Source organism: Hyperolius riggenbachi, chromosome 10 (assembly GCF_040937935.1).
Source record: "Hyperolius riggenbachi isolate aHypRig1 chromosome 10, aHypRig1.pri, whole genome shotgun sequence".
Classification (NCBI taxonomy): Eukaryota; Metazoa; Chordata; class Amphibia; order Anura; family Hyperoliidae; genus Hyperolius; species Hyperolius riggenbachi.
The window spans coordinates 23884516-23907920 of NC_090655.1; the positions used below are offsets into that span (position 1 = coordinate 23884516).

Sequence of the window (23405 nt, forward strand, 5' to 3'; positions counted from 1 at the left end):
GCCCCCATCCTGTGGAACTCTCTCCCACTGCCCATCAGGCTCGCTCCCACCTTCAACACCTTCAAAAAAGCACTCAAAACTCACTTCTTCAAGGAGGCCTACATCAACTCAACACTGCCCTAATCCTTTTTGCCAATAACTTCTTGCTGCACCCCCCTCCTTTTGTGTCACCAACCCCTCCGTCTAGATTGTAAGCCTTTGGCAGGGCCCTCTCCCTTTGTGTATCATACTTGACTGTGTGCACTTTACCCAGAATTTGCAACTTGTTACCACTACCACTCCAGTTTATGATCTGGCATTGTACTACTGTCTGCATTGTGTTGTGTATCTTTTTGCTATTACCTGTATTGTTGTATCTATTGTCTATTACCTGTATTGTTCTGTCACCCCTGTTATCATTGTCTGTTACCTTATTTATTGTACAGCGCTGCGTAATATGTTGGAGCTATATAAATCTAATAAATAATAATAGGAACACCCCCTTCTCTAAATGGTCAGCTCTGCCACTCCCCCTCCTCCACCCCGCCTCCCTGCGCTCTGTTATGAGACACACAGAGCCAGAGCTGTGGTGGGGTCACCGCCATTTTTTTTTCCCCCTAAAATGAAACTTGGCCATTGCGGGGTGCAGGAGGGGCAGTAATGTATTACTCCCTTATCTGGCTCTCCGGCTTGCCCCTTGGATCAGGTAGTATAGGGTTTTGTTTTTTGTTTTTAAGAAAAAACACCAATTTGACTGGCTATCCTGCTTACCCCCTGCCTCTAATACTTGTAACCATACACCCTGATCAAGCATGCAGATCAGATGTTTTTGGATTAGATGCATGCTTGTTTTTGGTGCGATTCAAACATTACTGCAGCTAAATTGATCAGCAGGGCTGCCAGGCAACTGGTATTGTTTGCAAGGAAATACATATGGCAGCCTCCATACACCTCTCACTTCAGTTGTCCTTTAAGCTGGTTGGAGTAAAAATGGAAAGCCGAACTAGGGCTCAAATATTTGCTTAGATTGTATTAATCAACCAAATTGACCAGTTGTATAAAATGTAAAGCCACCACAGGCCTGTATCTCCTTAGCACAGTGACTGATGAGTAAACCTGTGACGTGTAACTTGCTGTCATGCTGCCCTATGTTGGCACCTGTCATTTCTCTAAGAATTCTCCTCTGCTTTCTCTTCAGTGCCTTTGACTTGGTGAACATTCATCTTTTTCATGACGCTTCCAATTTAATTGCATGGGAATCCAGCCCATCCAGCTACTCAGGAATCAGACAGAAGGCTCTAAGTTATGTTTTAAATAGGTAAGTGCTGAACCATGGCCTTAAAGGGACTTGTCTTCACCAGTATTAGGCAATACTAAAAACAGTTAAAGAACTATTTTGTTTGACCTTTATTAAAAGCAGGAATGAAACAAATCAACATAATGGTGGAACTGTGTGTGTGCGTGCGTGCGTGCGTGCGTGCGTGCGTGCGTGCGTGCGTGCGTCCGTGCGTGCGTGCGTGCGTGCGTGTGTGTGTGTGTGTGTGTGTGTGTGTGTGTGTGTGTGTGTGTGTGTGTGTGTGTGTGAAGGGGGGTAGGGGGGGCGGATTGATCATATTCCTTATTTGTTTAGTCCCATCTGACTTTGTTACCATATGGACTTTTGCACACCAGATTTCAAACAGTGCTTCTTTCAGCTGTTGCATAGGCATGTGCATAGCTTCCCATATGCTGTCTATCCATCTTCTTAACCTCCATTGTCCCCTTCTTCTTTTTGTCAGTTTGAAAAAAAAAATGTATCCAAAGTGTCTGGTCTTCTCATTATGTGACCAAAGTATCTGAGGTTTAACCATTTAAGCCTTCTGAATGTAGAAGTCACGTCCAGAAAGCCATGTGCGCTCCCGCAGCCGATCCCACGCGTGCATGCGTGCTCCCGGCCGTGGATCGTTAGCCCTGGAATCAATGAATCGGGACATGGTGCCCAATGATTGATTTCATCTCCCTGGCAGAAAAAGCGACTGCTTCTCTCGGAAGCCTCGCTTTTTCTGCCTCTTACATCCCCCTACTTCCTTCTAAGCGTACATGTTACGCTTAGAGTGACGTCATGTACACAAATTCAAGGTTGCCATCTTGTGGCCAAAAAGTAAAACTACATCTACATGTAAAAGAAAAACACATTTACATAAAAAAATTACTATTTACATCCCACCCTCCAAAAAATACCCAAATAAAATGTTTAATAACAAAAAAAAAATTACAATAAAAAAAACAAATATTTACCTAAGGGTCTAAACTTTTTAAATATCAATGTAAAGATGAAATATTTCTAATTGTTTTTCATTATTAGCTTGTAAATAGTGATGGATGCAAAACGGAAAAAATGCACCTATTTCCAAATAAAATATTGTCGCCATACATTGTGATAGGGACATAACTTAAACGGTGTAATACCCGGGACTATTAGGCAAATACAATACGTGAGTTTTAATTATGGAGGCATGTATTATTTTAAAACTATAATGCCTGAAAACTGAGAAATAATTATTTTTTTCAGTTTTTTTCTTATTCTTCCTGTTAAAATGCATTTACAGTAAAGTGGCTCTTAGCAAAATGTACCACCCAAAGAGAGCCTAATTGGTGGCGGAAAAACAAGATATAGATCAGTTCATTGTGATAAGTAGTGATAAAGTTATAGGCTAATGAATGGGAGGTGATAATTGCTCAGATGCATAAAGTGAAAACGACTGAAGGCTGAAGTGGTTAATAATGTATCAGCCCATCTAGTGAACACTCCCGTCTTCTTTCTTTATGCATTGACTGGTTAGATCTTTTGGTAGTCCAGGGAACTCTCAGTAGCTTTCTCCACACCCACAGTTCAAAAAGCATACATTTTTTTTACGCATGACCTTCTCTTAAAGGAGAACTGTAGAGAGAGGTATATGGAGGCTGCCTTATTTATTTCCATTTAAGCAATACCTGTTGCTTCGCTATTCTGCTGATCCTCTGCCTCTAATACTTTTAGCCATAGGCCCTGAACAAGCAGGCAGCAGATCAGGTGGTTCTGACAATTTTGACAGATATGACAAGATTAGCTGCATGCTTGTTTCTGGTGCGATTCAGACATGACTTCAGCCAAATAGACCAGCAGGGCTGCCACGCGCTATCTCCTGAAAACACACCCCAGGGACTGCACGCCAATTGGCGTTATGCGGTCCTGGGGCTGCCGCCGTGTTCACACGAATTGGCGTGACGCGATCTTTAGGTAATTGTCCGTACTACACATACTATTAATTATATAAGTTTTTTTTTTCTGTTTTTTGTCTTTTTCGCTTAAGTGTCGCCTTAAAGGAATACTGTAGGGGGGGTCTTGGGAAAATGAGTTAAAGTTACCCGGGGCTTCTAATGGTCCCCCGCAGACATCCTGTGCCCGCGCAGCCACTCACCGATGCTCCGGCCCCGCCTCCGGTTCACTTCTGGAATTTCAGACTTTAAAGTCAGAAAACCACTGCGCCTGCGTTGCAGTGTTCTCGCTCCCGCTTATGTCACCAGGAGCGTACTGCGCAGTCGCAAACCACACTGGGCCTGCACAGTACGCTTCTGGTGACATCAGCGGGAGCGAGAACACGGCATCGCAGGCGCAGTGGTTTTCAGACTTTAAAGTCTGAAATTCCAGAAGTGAACCGGAGGCGGGGCCGGAGCATTGGGGAGTGGCTGCGCCAACACAGGATGTCTGCGGGGGACCGTTAGAAGCCCCGGGTAAGTTCAGCAGTAGGACAACAGAGGCGCCAGCAGGATAAAAGCGGATAAAAACTTTAAAATTTGCTGGGAGGAAGTGGTGGACTTACCTCCATAAAGCAGACACGAAAGACTGTCTGAATAGTAGCAATCACATTTATTAAATAGTACCCCAAAAAAGTGCCACGCGTTTCGCAGGCCCAGCCCGCTTCATCAGGCAATAAACGTGGGGACAAAACAGAATTTCGGCATTAGCAGGTGTAGCTCATTTTCCCCCGACCACCCTACAGTGTCCCTTTAAAAGGAAATAAATATGGCACTCCATATACCGTATTTTTCGGAATATAAGACGCTCCGGCATATAAGACGCACCTAGATTTAGAGGGCAAAAACCAGGAAAAAAAAACTAAACTAAACTTAAGTGCGTCTATGGTGCAGGGGCTTCTTATGGACCTCTAACTCCCCCAAAACTGTCTTTATCTAAGCTACACTGCCCATCTATACTAACACCTGCTACACTACACTTCACTTCACCCCTGCTGCCCCCATCAACTACACATTACTTCACTAACCCCTACTACAACTACACTACACTACACTACAGTAGACTACACTTCCCTCACTAACACCTGCAGCCAACCCAAACTACACTACACTTCATTAAGTAACCCCTTCAGCCAACTAAACAACACTACACTACACCCCTGCTGCATCTCACCTGATCCTGTCGCCGCGATCCTCCCCTCCTCCATCTGCCTGTCATCACCCGAGAGTCGCAGCAGCCGTCATCTGAGGGTCCCATTAGGTGTCATCAGAGGGTCCAGCAATCCCATCCAGTATCCCCGCTCTTTAAGTGTCCAGGTTGCCGGATCCTCTTCGCTGCTGTCATGCTTGTATGCAGCCTCGGGGTGATCACGCGGTGATTACGCGCTGCCGGGGCCGCCTTCCTCCATAGTTACAGCGTCCTCTTCTTAGATACAGTGCCCCGTTCTGCGTGACGAGCGGCGCACGTGCGCCTGACGTCATGCGTGACCCGGCGCACATGCGCCGCTCGTCACACAGAAGGGGGCACTGTATCTAAGAAGAGGACGCCGTAACTATGGAGGAAGGCGGCCCCGGCAGCGCGTAATCACTGCGAGCCTGCATACAAGCATGACTGCAGTGAAGAGGAGCCGGCGACTTGGACACTTAAAGAGCGGGGATCAGTCGGGGATACTGGATGGGATTGCTGGACCCTCTGATGACGGCTGCTGCGACATTGGATGACGGCGGACAGACGAAGGAGGCTAGGATCGCGGCGGCAGGATCCGGTAAGTATGTTATGGGGCGAAAATACCGTACCTTTGGAATATAAGACGCACCTACTTTTTCCCCCCAGTTTTGGGGAAGAAAAAGTGCGTCTTATATTCCGAAAAATACGGTACCTCTCACACTACAGTTCTCCTTTAGACTCTGTAATAAAAAAATAAAAGAAAACCCCGGTAGGGGACGGTTGGGTGATACTTACCTCGGGAGGGGGAAGCCTCATGGGCTCGATGAGGCTTCCCCGACCTTTGTAGATAACAGGAATCCAGCGCCTGCTCCCCCGCCATACATGACGAGAGGATTTATCTCTCGGGGATCCAGCGCAGGCGCAGCAGCGGCTCTTAGTTCGGGCTAAGCGGAAGTAGCCGAACCCGATCATATCCGCTCTACTGCTCAGAAGCAAAAGGACTCGCGCCTGCGCAGTAGAGTGGATCGAGCGGGTTTGTCTATTTCCTCCTTAACCCGAGCAGCCAGTGCGCCTGCGCAGGATTGCGGTAGGTAAATATTTACCTCACCGCAGTTTGGGGGGCCCTGACACTTGAACGGAAGTACGGAGGAGGATGAGGGAAGCTTCATTAGGATCCAGAAGCCTCCGCCCCCCCCCCCCCCCTACCAAGGTAAGTATCCCCCAGAGAGTTTTTTTTCCATTACAGGTTTTCTTTAATAGTCCAACTTTCACAGGCATCTGCTACTACTGGGAAGACTATAGCTTTAAAGGGAACCAGAGACTAAGCACCCTCTTGTATTGTATCATATATATATCAGTGGGAACATTAGAGGAAACGCCTACGCTGCTGTCTGTTTCATTCTGCACTGCTCAGCTTGCTTTCTAATCAGCCCTGATAAAATCCCTGACTGAGCATTCAGTCTGGGTTTGCTCAGGAATATTTATAGCTCAGTCTGTGTTTTCTCATGTCTTTTCAAGTCCAAGCCTGCCCCCTGCTGGCTCTGCTCAGGAATCATTATAGCTGAGTCATTATAGCAAAGCCAGACTGAATGCTCAGTCGGGGATTTGATCAGGGCTGATAACAAGCAGGCTGAGCAGTGCAGGACAGACAGCAAGGTAGGTGTTTTCTCTAATGTTCCCACTGATCTATATGGTAAGATACATGAGGGTGCTTCGTCTCTGCTTCACTTTAAGGTGACATCTCTATATGTCCTTTAGTATCTTGTCCACATTTATCATAGCTTTCCCTCCGAGCAACATGCCTCTCCTCATGGCTTCAGTCACCATCTTGAAACATCGTAATAAGAATTGATACATTCTCCTTGAAGTACGCCTGAACTAGGTGGGATATGGAGGCTTCCTTATTTATTTCCTTTTACTCAATACCAGTTGCCTGGCAGCCCTGCTGATCATTCATACATCAGCAGTGCCTGAATCACACACCTGAAACAAGCATGCAGCTAATTCTGAAAGACTTTAGTCAGAAACATCTGATTTGCATGCTTGTTCAGGGTCTATGGCTAAAAGTATTGAAGGCGGTGGATCAGCAGGACAGCCGGGCAATGTGCATCATTTAAAAGGAAATAAATAAGTCTGCCTCCATATCCCAAGTATTTATCGGCAGATGGCCTCCACCAGAAAGAGAAGGGTGTCTATGAAGAGAGATGGGCATTGACGACATTCCAGCTCACTTCCTGGAATGACAACATGGCAGGAAATTTGGCTAGAAAAGCACCTGCTAGCATCGCCACACGATCTGTCACTCAGTGACATTGTGCAGTGACTGACGTTACTGAGCAAGGATAACCCCCAACACAGAGCTCTCTATACTGTATCCCCCCCATAGCGTTACGCTATGCAGAGTGATCAGACCAGCCTGAATACAGCACCACCTGGTAGTGCTGCAACTCCTTCTAGCTTAGCTTCTCTAAAGCATGATAGTGTTACGTTAGTCATACATGAATCCATTTTCCCAATAAACCCTGCCAAAGGCATTGCTTTTTCAACAACGACAAAACATTTCCAAAGTGCTTTTTTCCTTGAGGACCCAAAGTGGATAAGTCTCGGATCAGTACATAGTGATGTGTACAGGGAAAAAAGGTATGTGATCATAAATGCCAGACTAAACAGGTGGCTATTCAGTTTTGACTTAGAGACTCAGAGCACCTCTCATGGGTATGCCTTTAAGCCAGACAACTTCCAACAAAGTCGTGCTATGACCCCTCTGGAGGAGCCTCTTGCAATGGCCATGCGTGTCACTTCCTCTTCCTGCTTCATTTAGTGATGCACTTCTCTAACAGAGAAGACAGGAGTGACCCGGAAGTTATAACATAGCCAAGATGGCAGCCGCGATTTTTAAATTGAAAACAAACGAAAACTATTTGGTGTAGAACGGCGATTCATCAAATGAAAGAGGAGAGCACAAGCTACAGAAAGGTATCCATCTTTAAAGGGATACTGTAGGGGCGTCGGGGGAAAATGAGTTGAAGTTACCCGGGGCTTCTAATGGTCCCCCGCAGACATCCTGTGTTGGCGCAGCCACTCACCGATGCTCCAACCCCGCCTCCGGTTCACTTCTGGAATTTCAGACTTTAAAGTCAGAAAACCACTGCGCCTGCGTTGCCGTGTTCTCGCTCCCGCTGATGTCACCAGGAGTGTACTGCGCAGGCACAGACCATACTGGGCCTGCGCTGTGCGCTCTTGATGATATCAGCGCGATCGAGGACACGGCAACACAGGCGCAGTGGTTTTCCGACTTTAAAGTCTGAAATTCCAGAAGTGAACCAGAGGCGGGGCCGGATCATTGGGGAGTGGCTACGCAGGCACAGGATGTCTGCGGGGGACCATTAGAAGCCCTGTGTAACTTCAACTCATTTTCCCCTGACCCCCCTACAGTATCCCTTTAAGTACTTTGCAGTACTGGTCGGAGTCTCTAGGCATACCCATGAGAGGTGCTCGGAATCCCTTTAAACATGTCGTAGGTTAGAGCGGTCTTGATTAGGTTTGGCTAGGCATTCCACAGGCTAGAGGCAGCATGGCAAAAAGCTTGGGCTTCAAATGTTTCTTTTCTCTTTGTTGTGCTCCGGTCCCTTGGCCCTTTAAAATGACCACAGTTTGAAGCTTCCAGTGCAATGTCCTTTTCTGCGGTTGTGCCACGTAATAGAGCAGCTTGTGTTGTGAACATGTTGTCAGTAATGTGTGAGCATGCACAGCTTTTTCTACTCGCTTTGGGCTGCTATTATGAATCCTTACTTAACTCCACCCACCACAATCTTTAATCCGCCCACTTTAAATGAATCCTTACTCCACCTACGGCAATCTGCTGTAACTATTCTGAAGGTTGGTTGTGCGTTCCGTTGGAATATGGCTGATAGCAGTGGAGGTGGAGACAGAGGCTATGAGGGCGGCGGTGGGCGTTTCAAATACTGTCTGTGGGCGGAGAAACAGCAGAAGCACAGAATGAGACATGCACAGTTCAAATGCCTAGAGTTGTAGGGTGCGCTCTGCGCATGCGCAGTTGCATTTTTTCAAATACTGCACACGCGCATAATGCTGCTGTACATGTAGACGCAGCGAGGAGGTGCATGGCTGGCCAGCTGTGCGGGGGTCGCCGCTGCTGGGTGGTTTCTTGGAAGGACAGCGCAGGCACAAGATCGCTGCAGGGGGCGGCAAATAGGCCTACGTTAAATGGATTCCCAACCCCCCCCCCCCCCTCTCTTTAAAAGGACCACTCCAGCGATCAAAAAGTCCATCTCCTCTTGGGGGATTCTCAGGGTTTTCTTGGTTTTCACAAGCATTTCCTGAATGGCAGTTTAACTTCCAAAATCATAATGTGCCAGCCTCCCTACTCACTTGCAAACTATTTTGTCAGTTAGACTTGGCAACTGCCATTCAGAAGATGCTTTTGAAAACAAAGAAAACCCTGAGAATCCTCCAGGAGGAGATGGACTTGTCCAAAACCTGTCACTATAAAAATCAAATTTCAACAGCAACTGGTCTGAGTGTATTAAGTGATAAAGATGCTAATCCTGCATTCAAAGCTTTCAAAACTTTTTCTGCTGTTATGATTTGGAGTTATCACATTCTTAAGGAGCACTGGCCCTTTAGTAGTCGTTGCCAAAGAATTGCATGCTGGGGGTTCTTCTCTATAATCTATTCCTCCTCTTCCCTTTATTTCCCTGCCAGCTTCTTGTCTGAAACCTAATTCCCTACTCACTTGTGTTTACAAGCAAGGCTGAGGCGACTCTGCGATTGGAGGAGACAAGAAAAAAAGTAAAGGGCAGAAATGACATCACAAGTTAGCCTTAACTGTGGGCAAAAGACATGGCCCCCACCAGGAACAGAATTCTCGTCATTTACTATATAACATTCACTGAAATCAAAACGTGGACAGTATAATACATGTTATGTAAGTAGATCAAGATTATCTACTTATATATGTGTTTTTTTCCCTGGCATAGTATGGCTGATCCTACTGCTTTAAGAGTTCCTCCTTTAATTGCTAGGCAGCCTCCCGTTGTTGACATTCAGATGCCGTGAAGGAAAGCTGGTGGACGATGAGTTATGTTCTGCCAGCCTGAATGTTTAATGACAATGAGAGGCAAATGTGCTTATTCAGTCTGGTATGCCTTTGTGATTATATCTGCTGTGTCTTACATACAGCTTGTGACAATGTCTGCTTATCCCATTCACACCATGCATGCCTCTCCGACATTGCAGCTTCCTCACAGTACGTGCGAGAAACAAAAGTTGCCAGTTTGACGCATCTACCCCCCAAGTCTCTCTCTCTCTACCCCTCCCCTTTTTTTTTATTTCCCTTGTCTTGCCTTTTAAAAAATGATCACAGTGATGTCACAAATAAGGTGGAGCTTAGCGTTACCTCCCCCTACTACAAGTGTACGTGAGAAAAATACACTAAAGTGACATGGGTAAACTTTAAAAAAAATGCATCTGTACTTTTGTTTGTTCTTGTCTGAAAATTTCAGTAAAGTTTTACTATAAAAAAAAATGCATATCATAAATATCAGCAGCTTTCCTGCCTCATGCAAGGTAAGAAAGAAACAAAAATTGACTGCGGTAACCCATAGCAACTGATGGGAGGTCGGTGTTTTCAGATCGGTGCAAACATTAATCCTCGTTACTGCCGGTTGCTGCACTGTACAAATTACAGTTGCACTGTGCACTGACCTGTTCAATAATCCAGTTTTAGTGTTTTTTTCCCCAGAAGACAAATGGCAGAACGGAAAATGATCCTATTTCAATAAACAGAAAGCTGGTTGCCGTGGGTTACTGCAAACAGGCTTTGCCCCTTTTTTTTGCTTTTAATAAGTATATTTTGAAACTCATGTAATAACTTTTTTTTTATGTTACAAGACACCATATTTTGTATATTCGAGGTTGCCTAGGAGCTGCATTGGGTCCCCCCAGTCCTGTGTTTTTATATGGCCGTGGAATTTTATGGCGACCTGTTATCCGAGAGAGATGTATTGTGCAGAGTATTCGTTTTCCAAGCCTTTAGAATCCCCTCTTAGCTGCTGAGGTTAAATAGCGATTGTGTTTGGTGTAACTAACCCCTCGTTATTGGCTTTGTCTTCCTCTAGTTGTCATATTGCTTACTGTAAATCACTCATTTGTAAACACTAGACCCCAGCTGAATACACTTCTCATTGTCCTCTGCCTTCTCGTAGCACGCTGCCTGCTTCATTAAACTAATTTTGTTCCCCCCCTTCAGACCTCCCACGATGGCCTGTCAAAGGGCGGGAAAGTCACTGTACTTTTTAGTGTTAACTTTGGGTCAGGGATGTTGCGATGGGTATCCTTAAAATGTGACATTTGCCAAAAAAGAAAAAGTTCTCCAGCATCTCATCCCTCCATGATGGGGGCGAGTCCTGGACGCGGGGCCAGTACGCCACTTGTGGAGCTGCATTCACACGAAACTGGCCATTTTCAGGGCTCACCCAGCCGCAGATCCGGACCTCCATAGTGAAATGATGGGCTGAGCGGTACAAAAGAGCAGTTCTGTAAAAGCAGTGAATAATGACTAACTCTTTTCATCGGCACTGCTAACCTTTTGGCAGCCACCAGCGCACTCTATTCTGATCGGCTGATTGGGGTGGACAATACACTGAAGCTCACTTTGAATGAATGCTACCACCAACAGTGTCCCTATTCAAGGTTTTGGGAACCATCTTTCACCATTGTCTCTCCCCACTCCTCCAGACAGTAGGGAAGGGGAAAGTGAGAACATATATATGAGAAGGGGGGGTGTTAGAAAGTGCTTCTTTTCTTGCCTGTAATCCCCTCTTAAAGCTGCATAGATCGACATTTCCAGCCAAGTAACGGGAGCCTTTTTTGAGTCAAATAAACAGAGAGGGGAGAAGGTTTAAAGTCAGGCCTTTAAATCCCTTTAACGGCACGGCCTCATAATGCAGGTTTAGTGGCTCTGAAAACAGAAGCTGATAAGTCTCTTCCTCTAAAGGCTTTAGAAGGCTAAAGAGCATTTAACTGTATAGTGCTTCAAACCCGGCAGACAAAGCTGATGAAGAAGACAAAAAGGCTTCTTTCAGTGGGGAAAACTTTTAAGGAAACACCTTTCCCAGCCAGAAAGAAGTCCACTCTGGATTCGCTGGTAATCCCGGGGAAGTCTGGTAAAGCCTCTGCTAAATGATGCAGATTGTGGTCACGTCTTGGGTTAGATACAAACTAGGACTACTAACTACTGGAACACGTTAGAAATGGATCGATGTTGTTGCCATATGTTGTAGTTTCCTGACACTCTTGAGATTACCAGAAAAGGTCTTGCAAGTAGCCTCCACCTAAAGTGATGATGGTGGATCAAAAATATCCAATGCTAATGTGAACCCTGGCCAACCATATTCGGCCCGGGGCCGCTATAAAACCAGCCTGTTGACAGATGGTCGACTTCCGCTCCTCTCCCCTTCTCCTTCCTGCCATCCTTAGCAAAATACTTGCAGAGCACATACAACAAAAGTAACTCACCCAGTCACACTCCAGCGGCGATCTTCATGGCGTTGGCATCGTCAAATGACCCGTCATCATTCCCTACCAGCGTGTCACATGACGCCATTGTTTCCTTGGAAATCACCGCTGGAGAGTGCGATCGGCTTCCTTCGGAAGGGAAGCGGACAGAGAGCTGCAGCGGGCTACATTCTTGAGGAATCCTAAGAAAGTTTGGCCACCCCTGGACTAGGCCTACTACATTTTTGTTGTTTTTATTAAATTGCAAGAAAATCATAGGGCAGCCAATGGCATGAGCAGTTGGCACAGCGGATTCGAAGTCCTGACAGCGGTTTCTTGTCTGTCAACGCTTTCTCAGAGGTCCAGCTAGTGACTTAATGACTTCATAAGGAATACAATGGAAGGTACTGTGTTTGGTTGCATGCACGTTTGTGCTTTATTCCACATCCAGCACTGTGCCCGTCTGGCAGGGTCTGTGTTCATTAAATTCATGCCCTCTGCTTAGTGGCACAGGGACCCTTAAAAATAAGGCTAGAGTCACACTACAGCTAAAATGTTCCTTTTATCATGGAATATATCACGGCGGAGGATTGGACATGGTGACAGATCCAGCCCGTTCAGATATATGCCAATTTTTCTGTTTGGTTATATCTATTGTAGTTGGCGGTAGTCAAAGCCGGATTTATACTTTTTCGCCCCTAAGCCACATATGTTGGTGCTCCCATTCCACATTAGCCCCCTCTTCCCTGTGTAACATCCATGTACTGCAGCCCCTTTCTTTCATGTACAGCTCCTTTGGGCTATGAATTCTCTTTTTAATATGTTGCTCCTCATTTGCAGCTTTCACTTTAATATATAGCAACCCCTATTTCACATCGAGGTGCGTCCTTGGGCTACTTTTGTGGCCTTTACAGCAATCTGGTCCTGTTGGTAGTTCAAATGCTCAGAATGGAAGCTAGTACACCAATCATGTCCACAAAATCAGAAAGCTTATTCATATGAATTCCATAGTTCCAGTGTTTCGGAGTCACATAAGACCCCTTTCTCAAGGATAACTACAGGGTTAAGGCCCATGCAGGCCAGGACAGTGTGATGCGCAATCTGTTCATGTGGAGTGTTCGCTACCGAACAAACCTGTCGTAGTGTGGGCCAAGCATAGGTGTTCCTCCAGTACCTGCTTTTGGTAGATATTATTGCAGTCATCTACCACAGTGAGGGATGTAAATTATTCTAGGGCTTTCCAAGTGTTAGATAATAAACACAGTTAAAATGAAAATTAAAACAGGAGGTGTGATCTATGCTTAAACACCTTTTACTTTTGAACGTCGGGGGTGGAACATACAGGACCTAATGAGTGTTGAAAAAACCCAACGCAGAATATACAAGTGGACGTTCCAGTAGACTGAGGCGCTACTCCTGCTACTGCTGAAATTCTGTTTGTCCCCACGTTTATTGCCTGATGAAGCGGGCATGGCCTGCGAAACACGTTGCACTTTTGGGGTGCTATATAATAAATGTGATTACTATTATACAGACAGTCTTTCGTGTCTGCTTTATGGAGGTAAGTCCACCGCTTCCTCCAAGCAAATTTTAAAGATTTTATCCACTTTTACCCTGCTGGCGCCTCTGTTCCCCGTTTGCTGTTCCGGTAGACCTCATTCCCTTGTGTCTATATAGCTTGTAGTCACTTTATGAATGATAGCAGAGAAAGTGGAAAACGGCACCAGATGTCAGACTGGCAGTTAGGAAGCAGGTAGATGCGAACAACTGTGCCACCGGATGAAAGACTCAACTCCAACATGCATCAAAAAGAAAGGATTCCGGGCACCAGTTGAACTTGCTTGTCACCTTTTATTTAAATGCTCCCAACACCTTCATAACGATTTGCAATGATTCCTAGCCTTACAGCTGTTTCACAGGGTAACCCTGCTTCTTCAGAGGCAACAGAATTGTACAAAGAAATTTTGATGCAACCGCCTCCCACTGCCGAACGCGCGCCAAAATGACGCGCCGCCCCGAGCTGGCCAGTTCGCCTGCGTGGAGAGGAACACGCCCCCTTGTCTGGGAGCGTGTATCGGGATTTACGTCATGTGACTGAAGTGCACTTGCGTCACATCCTCTGCACGGCTGCTGGCTGATGCCGGTATCAGTGTGAGGTTAAGGCTGCAGGACGTTGCCTAGCAACTGGCCGGCTCGGGGCGGCGCGTCATTTTGGCGCGCGTTCGGCAGTGGGAGGCGGTTGCAAGCGGTGGGTAAGACCTCATTAATGTTTGTATATACTATATATGTTGCATCAAAATTTCTTTGTACAATTCTGTTGCCTCTGAAGAAGAAAGGGTTACCCTGTGAAACAGCTGTAAGGCTAGGAATCATTGCAAATCGTTATGAAGGTGTTGGGAGCATTTAAATAAAAGGTGACAAGCAAGTTCAACTGGTGCCCGGAATCCTTTCTTTTTGATGCATGTTGTAGTCACTTTATGTGAGCGTGCCCCGTGTAAACAGTCTATGGAGACTTTGGACACGCTACGAATTAAGCCGCAAACATGACGTCCCCCGGGCTCTTATGTCATGACTGCTCTTTCCTATTGGTCGTGTCACAGATCGTGTCCTCGGAGTCTGGCCTTGCGAAATGACATTTTGTTTCGAGGATGTGACACTTTTTCTGTTTTTCTTTTAGAGTGCAGTACGGCCGGGTTCAACAGAAACATTTTTACACTGAAACTGTGAAATCTGGGGATAAAGCAATCCGTTGTAGCTGTCATTATTTTCTCACAAATATAGTCCATTGTCAAACAGCTGAAGTTAATTTGATCAACATTGAGACATTTAACTTTTTATGTCCAGTCAAAGGACCTGTTTCATGCTTATTTCGGGCATTGAGTGGCAGTGATTGCCCCAAAAATAATGTTACTGTTAACAATTCACAGCAATTAGTTTCCCAGGGAGAGGAGATGTGATGCAAAGGCTACACACAAGCTATTCTTTGTGGTTTTATAGGTCCTCATTAGTCATCTGTCAGCGTGTCTCAAAGACCCCTCCAGTATCAGTGTTTCCCAGAACTAGCTGCTGAAAAAGACAGAAGCCCACGGTTTTCTGAGCAAAAAAAAAGTGACTTAAAGCCCGGAGAGAAGTGGGTCACTGGAAGACGCCGCCGGACTGCCAAACACTTCACCTTTTCAAAGTCAAACTTTTCTCCTTATGGTGAAATGTAGTTCCTGCTGCTTTCTTGTGTGCTAAACAGAATGCTCCAGCAGCCAATCAGATTCTTGCTTATTCTGATTGAGGCAGATTTTCAAGCAGGCTTTTGACTGGTTGCTGGCATTCCTTGCGAAAAACAAAAATATGTTTTGTGGGAACTAAAGTCAGTGGGGAGGAACTGAGATGACTCTGCTCAGTTGGTTTGCTGCTGTGCTGGCCAGAAAGAGTTATTCTCAGCAGAGGGGAGGAGTAGATCTGGGCATGCGCTGGGGGCCTAGAGGCTTGTGGTTCCCTGCCAGTTCCTTCATGACTCTCTCATGCATGACTGGAATAGTGGGAGGAGTTTGGGACGATGTCAGTTCAGTAATTTTGAACTGTTTCAACAGGGAGTGGACCTACGGAATTCACCCAACATGGTAATGAAAATCGCCAAAAAGTACCAGCTGTGTAATGCACAAAATTGTATCCATTAATAATTAATGCAAAAATTGCCTTTGTTTAAAAATACAGCGTGTCAAGTATATATAAAATATTATCAGAGCCCATACTCGTGTCGCTAACCTTTCTGCCATCCCTACCATAGTCGCACTCGAATATCCCTTTTCAATGATCTTATTATAAGGCCAGATCTTGTGGAGATTTATTAGTTTTTATTTATATAGTGTTAACATTTTCCATTGCACTGTACATAGTATAAAACAAATACATGAGACGTTCAGAACTCTCTACAATCGGGACATCCGGCAATGCAAGTAGTAGTATTATGATTTAGTATTTATATAGCGCCAACATATTTCACAGCGCTGTACAGAGTATATAGGCTTGTCACTAACTGCCCCTCGGAGGAGCTTACAATCTAATCCCTACCATAGTCATAGTCTGCGTATGTATCGTGTAATGTATGTATCGTAGTCTAGGGCCAATTTTGGGGGAAGCCAATTAACTTATCTGTATGTTTTTGGGATGTGGGAGGAAACGGGAGTGCCTGGAGGAAACCCACTCAGACACAGGGGGTTAGTGGATGAGGCAGTGAGCCTCCAATGCTACCTATAGCAAATTATGGGCTTGTCTGAACAGGTGTGTTTTTGTGTTTTGAGAACGTTTGAAGGTTTTCAGGCTCGGAACATGACCATCAGGCAGTGGGAGAGCGTTCCACAGGAGAGGTGACATTTGTGAGAAGTCCTGAATGTTGGCAGTAAGAGGTGGTGACCAAGCTAGAACAAGTATGCTTGGGATGTGCAAGGAAACTGTATTTGAGGGTATCCATGCAAGCTCAAGAGAGCACACAAACTCCATGCAGAATAGTGTTGCCAACATGCCCACCTTGCAGGGTTCCTGGGGGTAAGAACTACAGATTGTGAAAGGTTATAGGGGTTTATTTTATCCTATACAAACACATTTTTCCTCAATAAAGAGCTTTGAATCACAGAAATCTAGAATGTGGGTTTTTTCCCCTTTTCTTCGAGAAGAGTTTTTCAGTGGAATATAGCTGTAAAAAGTTTAGTCCTGCTCCTCCCCTGCTTATCAGCACTTCCCCATTGCCCGGCAAATGTCAAATGATTTACTAGACAAACATCTCTTGCTTATCAAAAGTGAGTTTAATTCATTGTGTGAGAAGATAAAAAGTCCACATATAAGTTCTTCAGAATGGTCTGGAGGTGCGCTAAAGAAATACATAAATGCACATAAATATCTTCTCAACTATATTCTGGTGTCACTTCAAATTAATTATCCCTAACAGCAGCATCATAAGCAGACACATTTTATTTTTTCTACTTTTCTTTCTATTCTGAATGAAGGAAAATCCATAAATGCTAATGTCACTTGATATTCTATTATTAGATTAGAGGAAAATGAAAATGAACAACCCTTGTGGTTTTATTTATACCCTCTAAATGCAGCCATTTATAATAGGCATGTCAGGCAGGACTTTGAATTGCAAAGTGTTTGGATCTGGTTAATAGAAACCCATCAGTTACAGTAAAAAATAAATAAAAATATATGAATGTAACTCGTACTGAAACTACATCCCAGCATTGAAAACCTGATCCTGGGAGCACCCACTTATAGGCTCGAATTTTCAGAAGTGTGCCTTGATCCTCTCCCCTGTACCATGGGGTCACAATCCAAGTCTCCAGCGAAGGATCGGCACCACAACCAGTATTGATAGCTCAATTACTTTATTTAAATCATTAAAAGACCAGCAACGACAGTCCGCTGTTTCGGCATATATTGCCTTTCTCAAGTTGCCATAATGTCAAGGCAACTTGAGAAAGGCAATATATGCCGAAACAGCGGACTGTCGTTGCTGGTCTTTTATTGATTTAAATAAAGTAATTGAGCTATCAATACTGGTTGTGGTGCCGATCCGTCGCTGGAGACTACATCCCAGCATGGCTGGATGCAGCCAAAAACTCACCGATGTGGCCATGCGTAAATGCATAAAGGGCACCCGGAAATAGCCGATAGAGGAATATTGGTAACTTTTCAGATAATCTACTCTTGCAGTGTGCAGAGGATAGTAAAATAACAGTAAATGATACCAATATTTTACTACATCTAAACCTAACCCTATTCTCACACTGATCCCTCCCTCTACCATACTCCGTCACCCCACCTCTGATGCCAAAACTTTATCACATTCCCCACCTGCATACCTGACCTTAAAGGGGAACTGAAGTAAGAGGTATACGAAGGCTGCCATATTTATTTCCTTTTAGGCTGCATTTCCACTTGTGCGGTACGAATCGTCGCGGTAAAAATTTGCATGCGGATGCGAATTTCGCATGCGGGTCCATGCAAATTTTCATGCGACTTTTCATGCGAATTCGCATGGATGACTATGTATGCAAATTTAACCATGGCAGTGCTGGTGTGATTTTCCATTGTTTCTATGCGAATTCACATGAAAATTCGCATACCCAAACCGCATGCGAATTTCCTATTACATACATTGTATTCGATTCGCATAGCGGTATGCGAATTCTGATGGCTCTGCCATGTGAATTTTTTCTGCACAGAAAAACACAAAGGAATCCTGACAAGTGGAAACAGTCCCATTCACTTGTATTGCTATGCGAATTTGCATGCGGGAAAAACACATGCGAATTTGCGATAGTGGAAATGGGCCCTCAATCAATACCAGTTGCCTGGCAGCCCTGCTGGTCTATTTCTCTGCAGTAGTATCTGAATAACACCAGAAACAAGCATGCAGCTAATCTTCTCAGATCTGACTTTAAAGTCTGAAACGCCTGATCTGCTACATGCTTGTTAAGGGGCAATGGCTAATAGTATTAGAGGCAGAGGATCAGCAGGGCTGCCAGGCAACTGGTATTGCTTAAAAGGAAATACAGTGGGTTGCAAAAGTATTCGGCCCCCTTGAAGTTTTCCACATTGTGTCACATTACTGCCACAAACATGCATCAATTTTATTGGAAACTCTATTTAGAGTGCACTCTATTTAGTCATTAGCACCCATCAGGCAATGTCTATGGGCAACTGACTGCACTCAGATCAAAGGGGGCCGAATAATTATGCACACCCCACTTTGCAGTTATGTATTTGTAAAAAATGTTTGGAATCATGTATGATTTTCGATCCACTTCTCACATGTACACCACTTTGTATTGGTCTTTTACGTGGAATTCCAATAAAATTGATTCATGTTTGTGGCAGTAATGTGACAAAATGTGGAAAACTTCAAGGGGGCCGGATACTTTTGCAACCCACTGTAAACATGTCAGCCTCCGTATACCTCTTACTTCAGTTCCCCTTTAAAGGACACCCAAGGCAAAAATAAAGTAATGAAATAAACAATCATATCTATCTTCCTTCTCCTAAAAATGACTTTTTAAGATAATCCACTGTTTTATTTTATGTTTAAATCTCCTTTTTAAGTTTTCACTGTTTTATTGTTTTTGCTCAATGACACATTCATTGAAGAATGCCAGAGCTAAAATCTTAACAACCCCCTTCCCATAGGACTAACCTTTAAGTTTACTCTTGGGCATAACATCAAAAATCAATTCTTTATTTGTATCTGGTAAACCAGTAATAAGGATGCTAACCAGGCAAGCCAAAAGTTAAAAATCTCTCTTACTTTTCTTCTTCATGAAACATGAAGAACATGAGTTCTGATGTTGTTGTTCTCGTTCTGCTGTTTTGGTGCATTTTTTTTTTTTTACACTTTGAATTTGACATTTGAAGCCTAGCGTGTGCAGCTGGGAGGGGCAATCAGGACGCAGGACAGTTGGAACTGTGTCTCCTGCTCCCTGTCACCTCCTTTCAACCAAAAAGATGGCTGCCCCCATGACAAAGATGGCAGCTCCCATGAATCACAATCATTTGCCTGTTCTTTTAAAACAGGGTGGGTAAGAGCTTATATTACCTATCTATTCTAATTAACATAACTAATGTAACTTGATGACAGTATGTTTGTTTAGGCTGAAGTTCCCCTTTAAATTGAAAAATCCTTAGGATTTTTTTTCACTATAGAAAAATCACTAAAATCTAAATGTGGACAGTGCAATACATGTGTTATGTAAGTAGAGCAAGTATTTGTCTACTTATATGTGTGTTTTTTTTATAGTATGGCTGACAGCTCTACTTTAAGCATCCCCTGCTGCATGCCTAGCCTTAACTGCCCATCCCCTGCAAAGGCACTGCAAAATCTTTGGGGCCTAAGAAGTTTGGGTGCCGCCATAGGCACCCATATAAATATTGGTTGTGAGAAATGTAAACAAGCTGCATTTTACATAGCTGGCAGCACTGGGGCCTGCTATTTCACTCTCATTTCTGCACATAACCAATATTTATAGGGGAGATTATGGCGGTGCTCAGGTGCCCAAATTTCCTGCTTCCTCCACTCAGTCTCCAGATCCACTTCAGAATGTTTAAAATAGGCCTAGCTAATACAGTACTGTACCCCACTCTGTATACATACCATGGCCTCTGTCCTGCCCTGATGGCCTCTGTCCTGCCCTGATGGCCTCTGTCCTGCCCTGATGGCCTCTGTCCTGCCCTGATGGCCTCTGTCCTGCCCTGATGGCCTCTGTCCTGCCCTGATGGCCTCTGTCCTGCCCTGATGGCCTCTGTCCTGCCCTGATGGCCTCTGTCCTGCCCTGGTCTCCTCTGTCCTGCCCTGGTCTCCTTTGTCCTGCCCTGGTCTCCTCTGCCCTGCCCTGGTGGGCTCTGCCCTGCCCTGGTGGCCTCTGCCCTGCCTATTGGCCTCTGTATATATCCGCCCAGAAATATTGTGTGTACCGTGACCCCCGAGTTTGTGACATGACTATGTACTCTGTACAGTGCTGCCTGCATAGCATCCTTACCAAAAAGTAGCGCAGCCACCTAATGTTGGTGGTATCCATACAGACTGAGACTCAAACAAGAGCTTGTTCCTGAGCACAAGCCTCTCCCATTTAGGAGGGAGGGTTGCAGCAGTTAACCCACAAAGACCAATTTGGCGTCCTGGCGCCAGGGCTTTTCGGGAGCTGGGTGAGCCGAATGATGGCTCATCCTGCTGCTGCACTAATTCGGGGGATCCGCAGGACGAGCTGTGCGGTCTTGCAGCAGGCGCTGAACAGACCTGCTTTGCCAATTTAGTCATAAAGCCATGTATTTAAACAACCGTCAACCGAGGTGATTGTCGCAACTGTGCTACAACGTCCTTTTACGTAAGCAGCGCGTCTGTTTTGCACTGGTTTCCAACATTGTCACCCAAACGATCTATGAACAGTCCTGTAGGGTGACATGAATTGAGCGCGTGTACGAGGCCTGACGCTAGCCTTTGTGTATGCCTTTGGCAGAATGGGCTTCTCACATGTGTACAGAAGAGCAGTGTTGTTGGTTACTGTTGCCAGCACAGAAGTCATCCATTGTTCTGATGGTCCAGGCCTACTTGCCAGCTGCGGCTTTGTGCCTGTTCATTGCCTTTAAGTACTTCATAAAGTGACGTTATTGTACCCATATTGCTATGCAGCAGCCCAGCATTCTGCCCCAATTAGTATCTGACTTTGTAACTCCGCAGTTTTGTATTGACCGGAAATAAGAAGATAACTTAGTAGAGAAGAGATATACTGTTCAGCTAGCGGCAGTCACCGCACTCAGTCAGTGGTAAGATCGAATTTGAGTTAGGCATTCCTTGCTTATAGGGGATTTCTGCTTTTCTTGTAAAGCCACTATTACAACAGATCAGTGCTTTGTTTTTCTTAAACTTTGTGTAGTTAGAATCAATCTCTCTGTTTTTAATCTACAGCAGGCTAAGAATTTTCAAAACTTGCGCTAAACTCTTGTTTTGTTTTGGGGGTAAAACCTGCCCAGAAAAGTTTCACACTTATCCTTTTAACACCTACACTAATCTTTGTACTGTCAGCATACTTTGACATGATTAAAGGACCACTAAAGCAAAAAAAAAAACTTAAGCAGTTAAAATCTGACAGGTTTTGGACTAGTTCATCTCTTTATGGGGGGTTCTCAGGGCTATCTTTATTTTCGAAAGCATTTCCGGAATGACAGTTGCTAGACTTCAAAACTGCTGTTGTTTCAGTCGAGCCTATTGTTTCCCTACTCTCACACACTGCCTACTCAGTCATGTGCGCTATAATCCCTCCTTCCCTCTCCGTAGCAACAGAAGGAGTGTAGCAACGCATCTGTACAGCACTCTGCCCCAAATTTTGACCCGAGGGATTGATTTCCGATCCATGCTGGCGACAGTAACTGCACCTGTGTAAGCATCTTTTGCGGCAGAGTAATCGGTATGACCACTGGGCAAGCAGCAGGAAATCTGCAATGGCTTTCTCCATATTCCCCTCACTTTAACATGAGTTTTGACCTGTAGGCACCAAAGTTTTGACGTAGCGAAGGTGAGCGATTCCGTAGATTCATCAGCTGTTAATTTGAATGAATGTGAAAATCTTACTGCTAGGCTTCATTTACAATAATGCTCTGGTTTGAGAAATGCAGAATAGAAGACTAATGGGCTTCCCCTCCTTGTAAACAAATGATGGTGAAAAGTCTCTGCATTCATCAAACAGCAATAGGAGTAAATGTGATTGCTCAGCAGAGATCTCTGCTTGTTTGTCAGGTTAACTCCTCCTGTGCTGGCAGGCCACCCTCTGCTAGGGAAAAAAGCCTCCCATCTATCCAGAAAATTAGTTTCATTTTTTTACAGAACGCTCTGTCCTTTTAGCCTAAAAACTGACAATGGTTGCAATAGATTTTAAGGGTCACTGCATGTTCCAAGCAAGTGATTTATTTAGTTTGTTGGGAGCCGTTTTTGCGTTTCCTAGGAAAAAAAAAAATCTTATTTGATTTTGCTTAGCAAATCTTCCTTAAAGCAAACCTGAAACGAAAAATAAAAATTAGGATTAATTGTATGTGTGGTACAGATACTGAATAGACCATTAGTAGCAAAGAAAATAGCCTCTTTTTATTTTTAGTTATATAGCTTTTATTTTATTTTTTATAACATTGCATCATTCTGTCATATTTGCAGTTTGCAATCCCCACTCTGTATTTTAAACTATAAAACAGAGCAGAGCTGATGAACCTTTGAACTTTCCTGCAGTAAAACCTTATCTTAAAGTGGTCTGAAAGCCGGCATTTCTACTTTGCTCTAAAAGATTTCTAACAGCTTGAAAGCTACTATCCCAGACATTTATTTTTTTTAGCAGAACATAACTGAAATGGTAAAACAAAAGCACTCTGTCGTGCTATTCAGCTTCCGTCCGCATCCAAAATGTAGATAACAGTATCTTTGTTTGCATTCCAATGTTGTTACAATGTGTGTAAACACAGTGTAACAAGTAAAAAGGTGCTCGGTGTTTCAGACACACACACAGTTCAGAAAAGCTCATTAGAAGATGTTAATATATAATAAAAATTAGTTTAAATAAAATGCAATGCCAGCTTTCAGGGTACGTTAAACTACACTTTGGAAACGTATAATTTGTAAACAGACAATATTACTTAAGCACACAATCAAATATAATAACTGTATGAGTAATAAAAAGTAGGAAAACACATTTTTATTGAATATTATGTCAGTTTCAGACCACTTTAAGCTGTGTCTCATTGTTTCTTGGTTGCATAGTTATTTGGGTTGAAAAAAGACTGAGATCCATCGAGTTCAACCAGAGAACAAAGTACAACACCAGCCTGCTCCCTCACATATCCCTGTTGATCCAGAGGAAGGTGAAAAACCCTTACAAGGCATGGTCCAATTAGCCCCAAAAGGGAAAAATTCCTTCCTGACTCCAGATGGCAATCA

General features: G+C 44.3%; 1 protein-coding gene across 2 annotated transcripts in view; it reads left to right on the plus strand.

The window, feature by feature from the left end:
• The window catches only part of INPP5A (inositol polyphosphate-5-phosphatase A), a 614694-nt gene that overhangs the window by 401534 nt on the left and 189755 nt on the right, over positions 1-23405 (plus strand). For both annotated transcript variants that reach the window (XM_068255129.1, XM_068255128.1), the window contains exon 8: positions 1178-1297. In XM_068255129.1, the coding sequence (XP_068111230.1) occupies positions 1178-1297 (120 nt within the window). The remainder of the gene's footprint in view (positions 1-1177; positions 1298-23405) is intronic.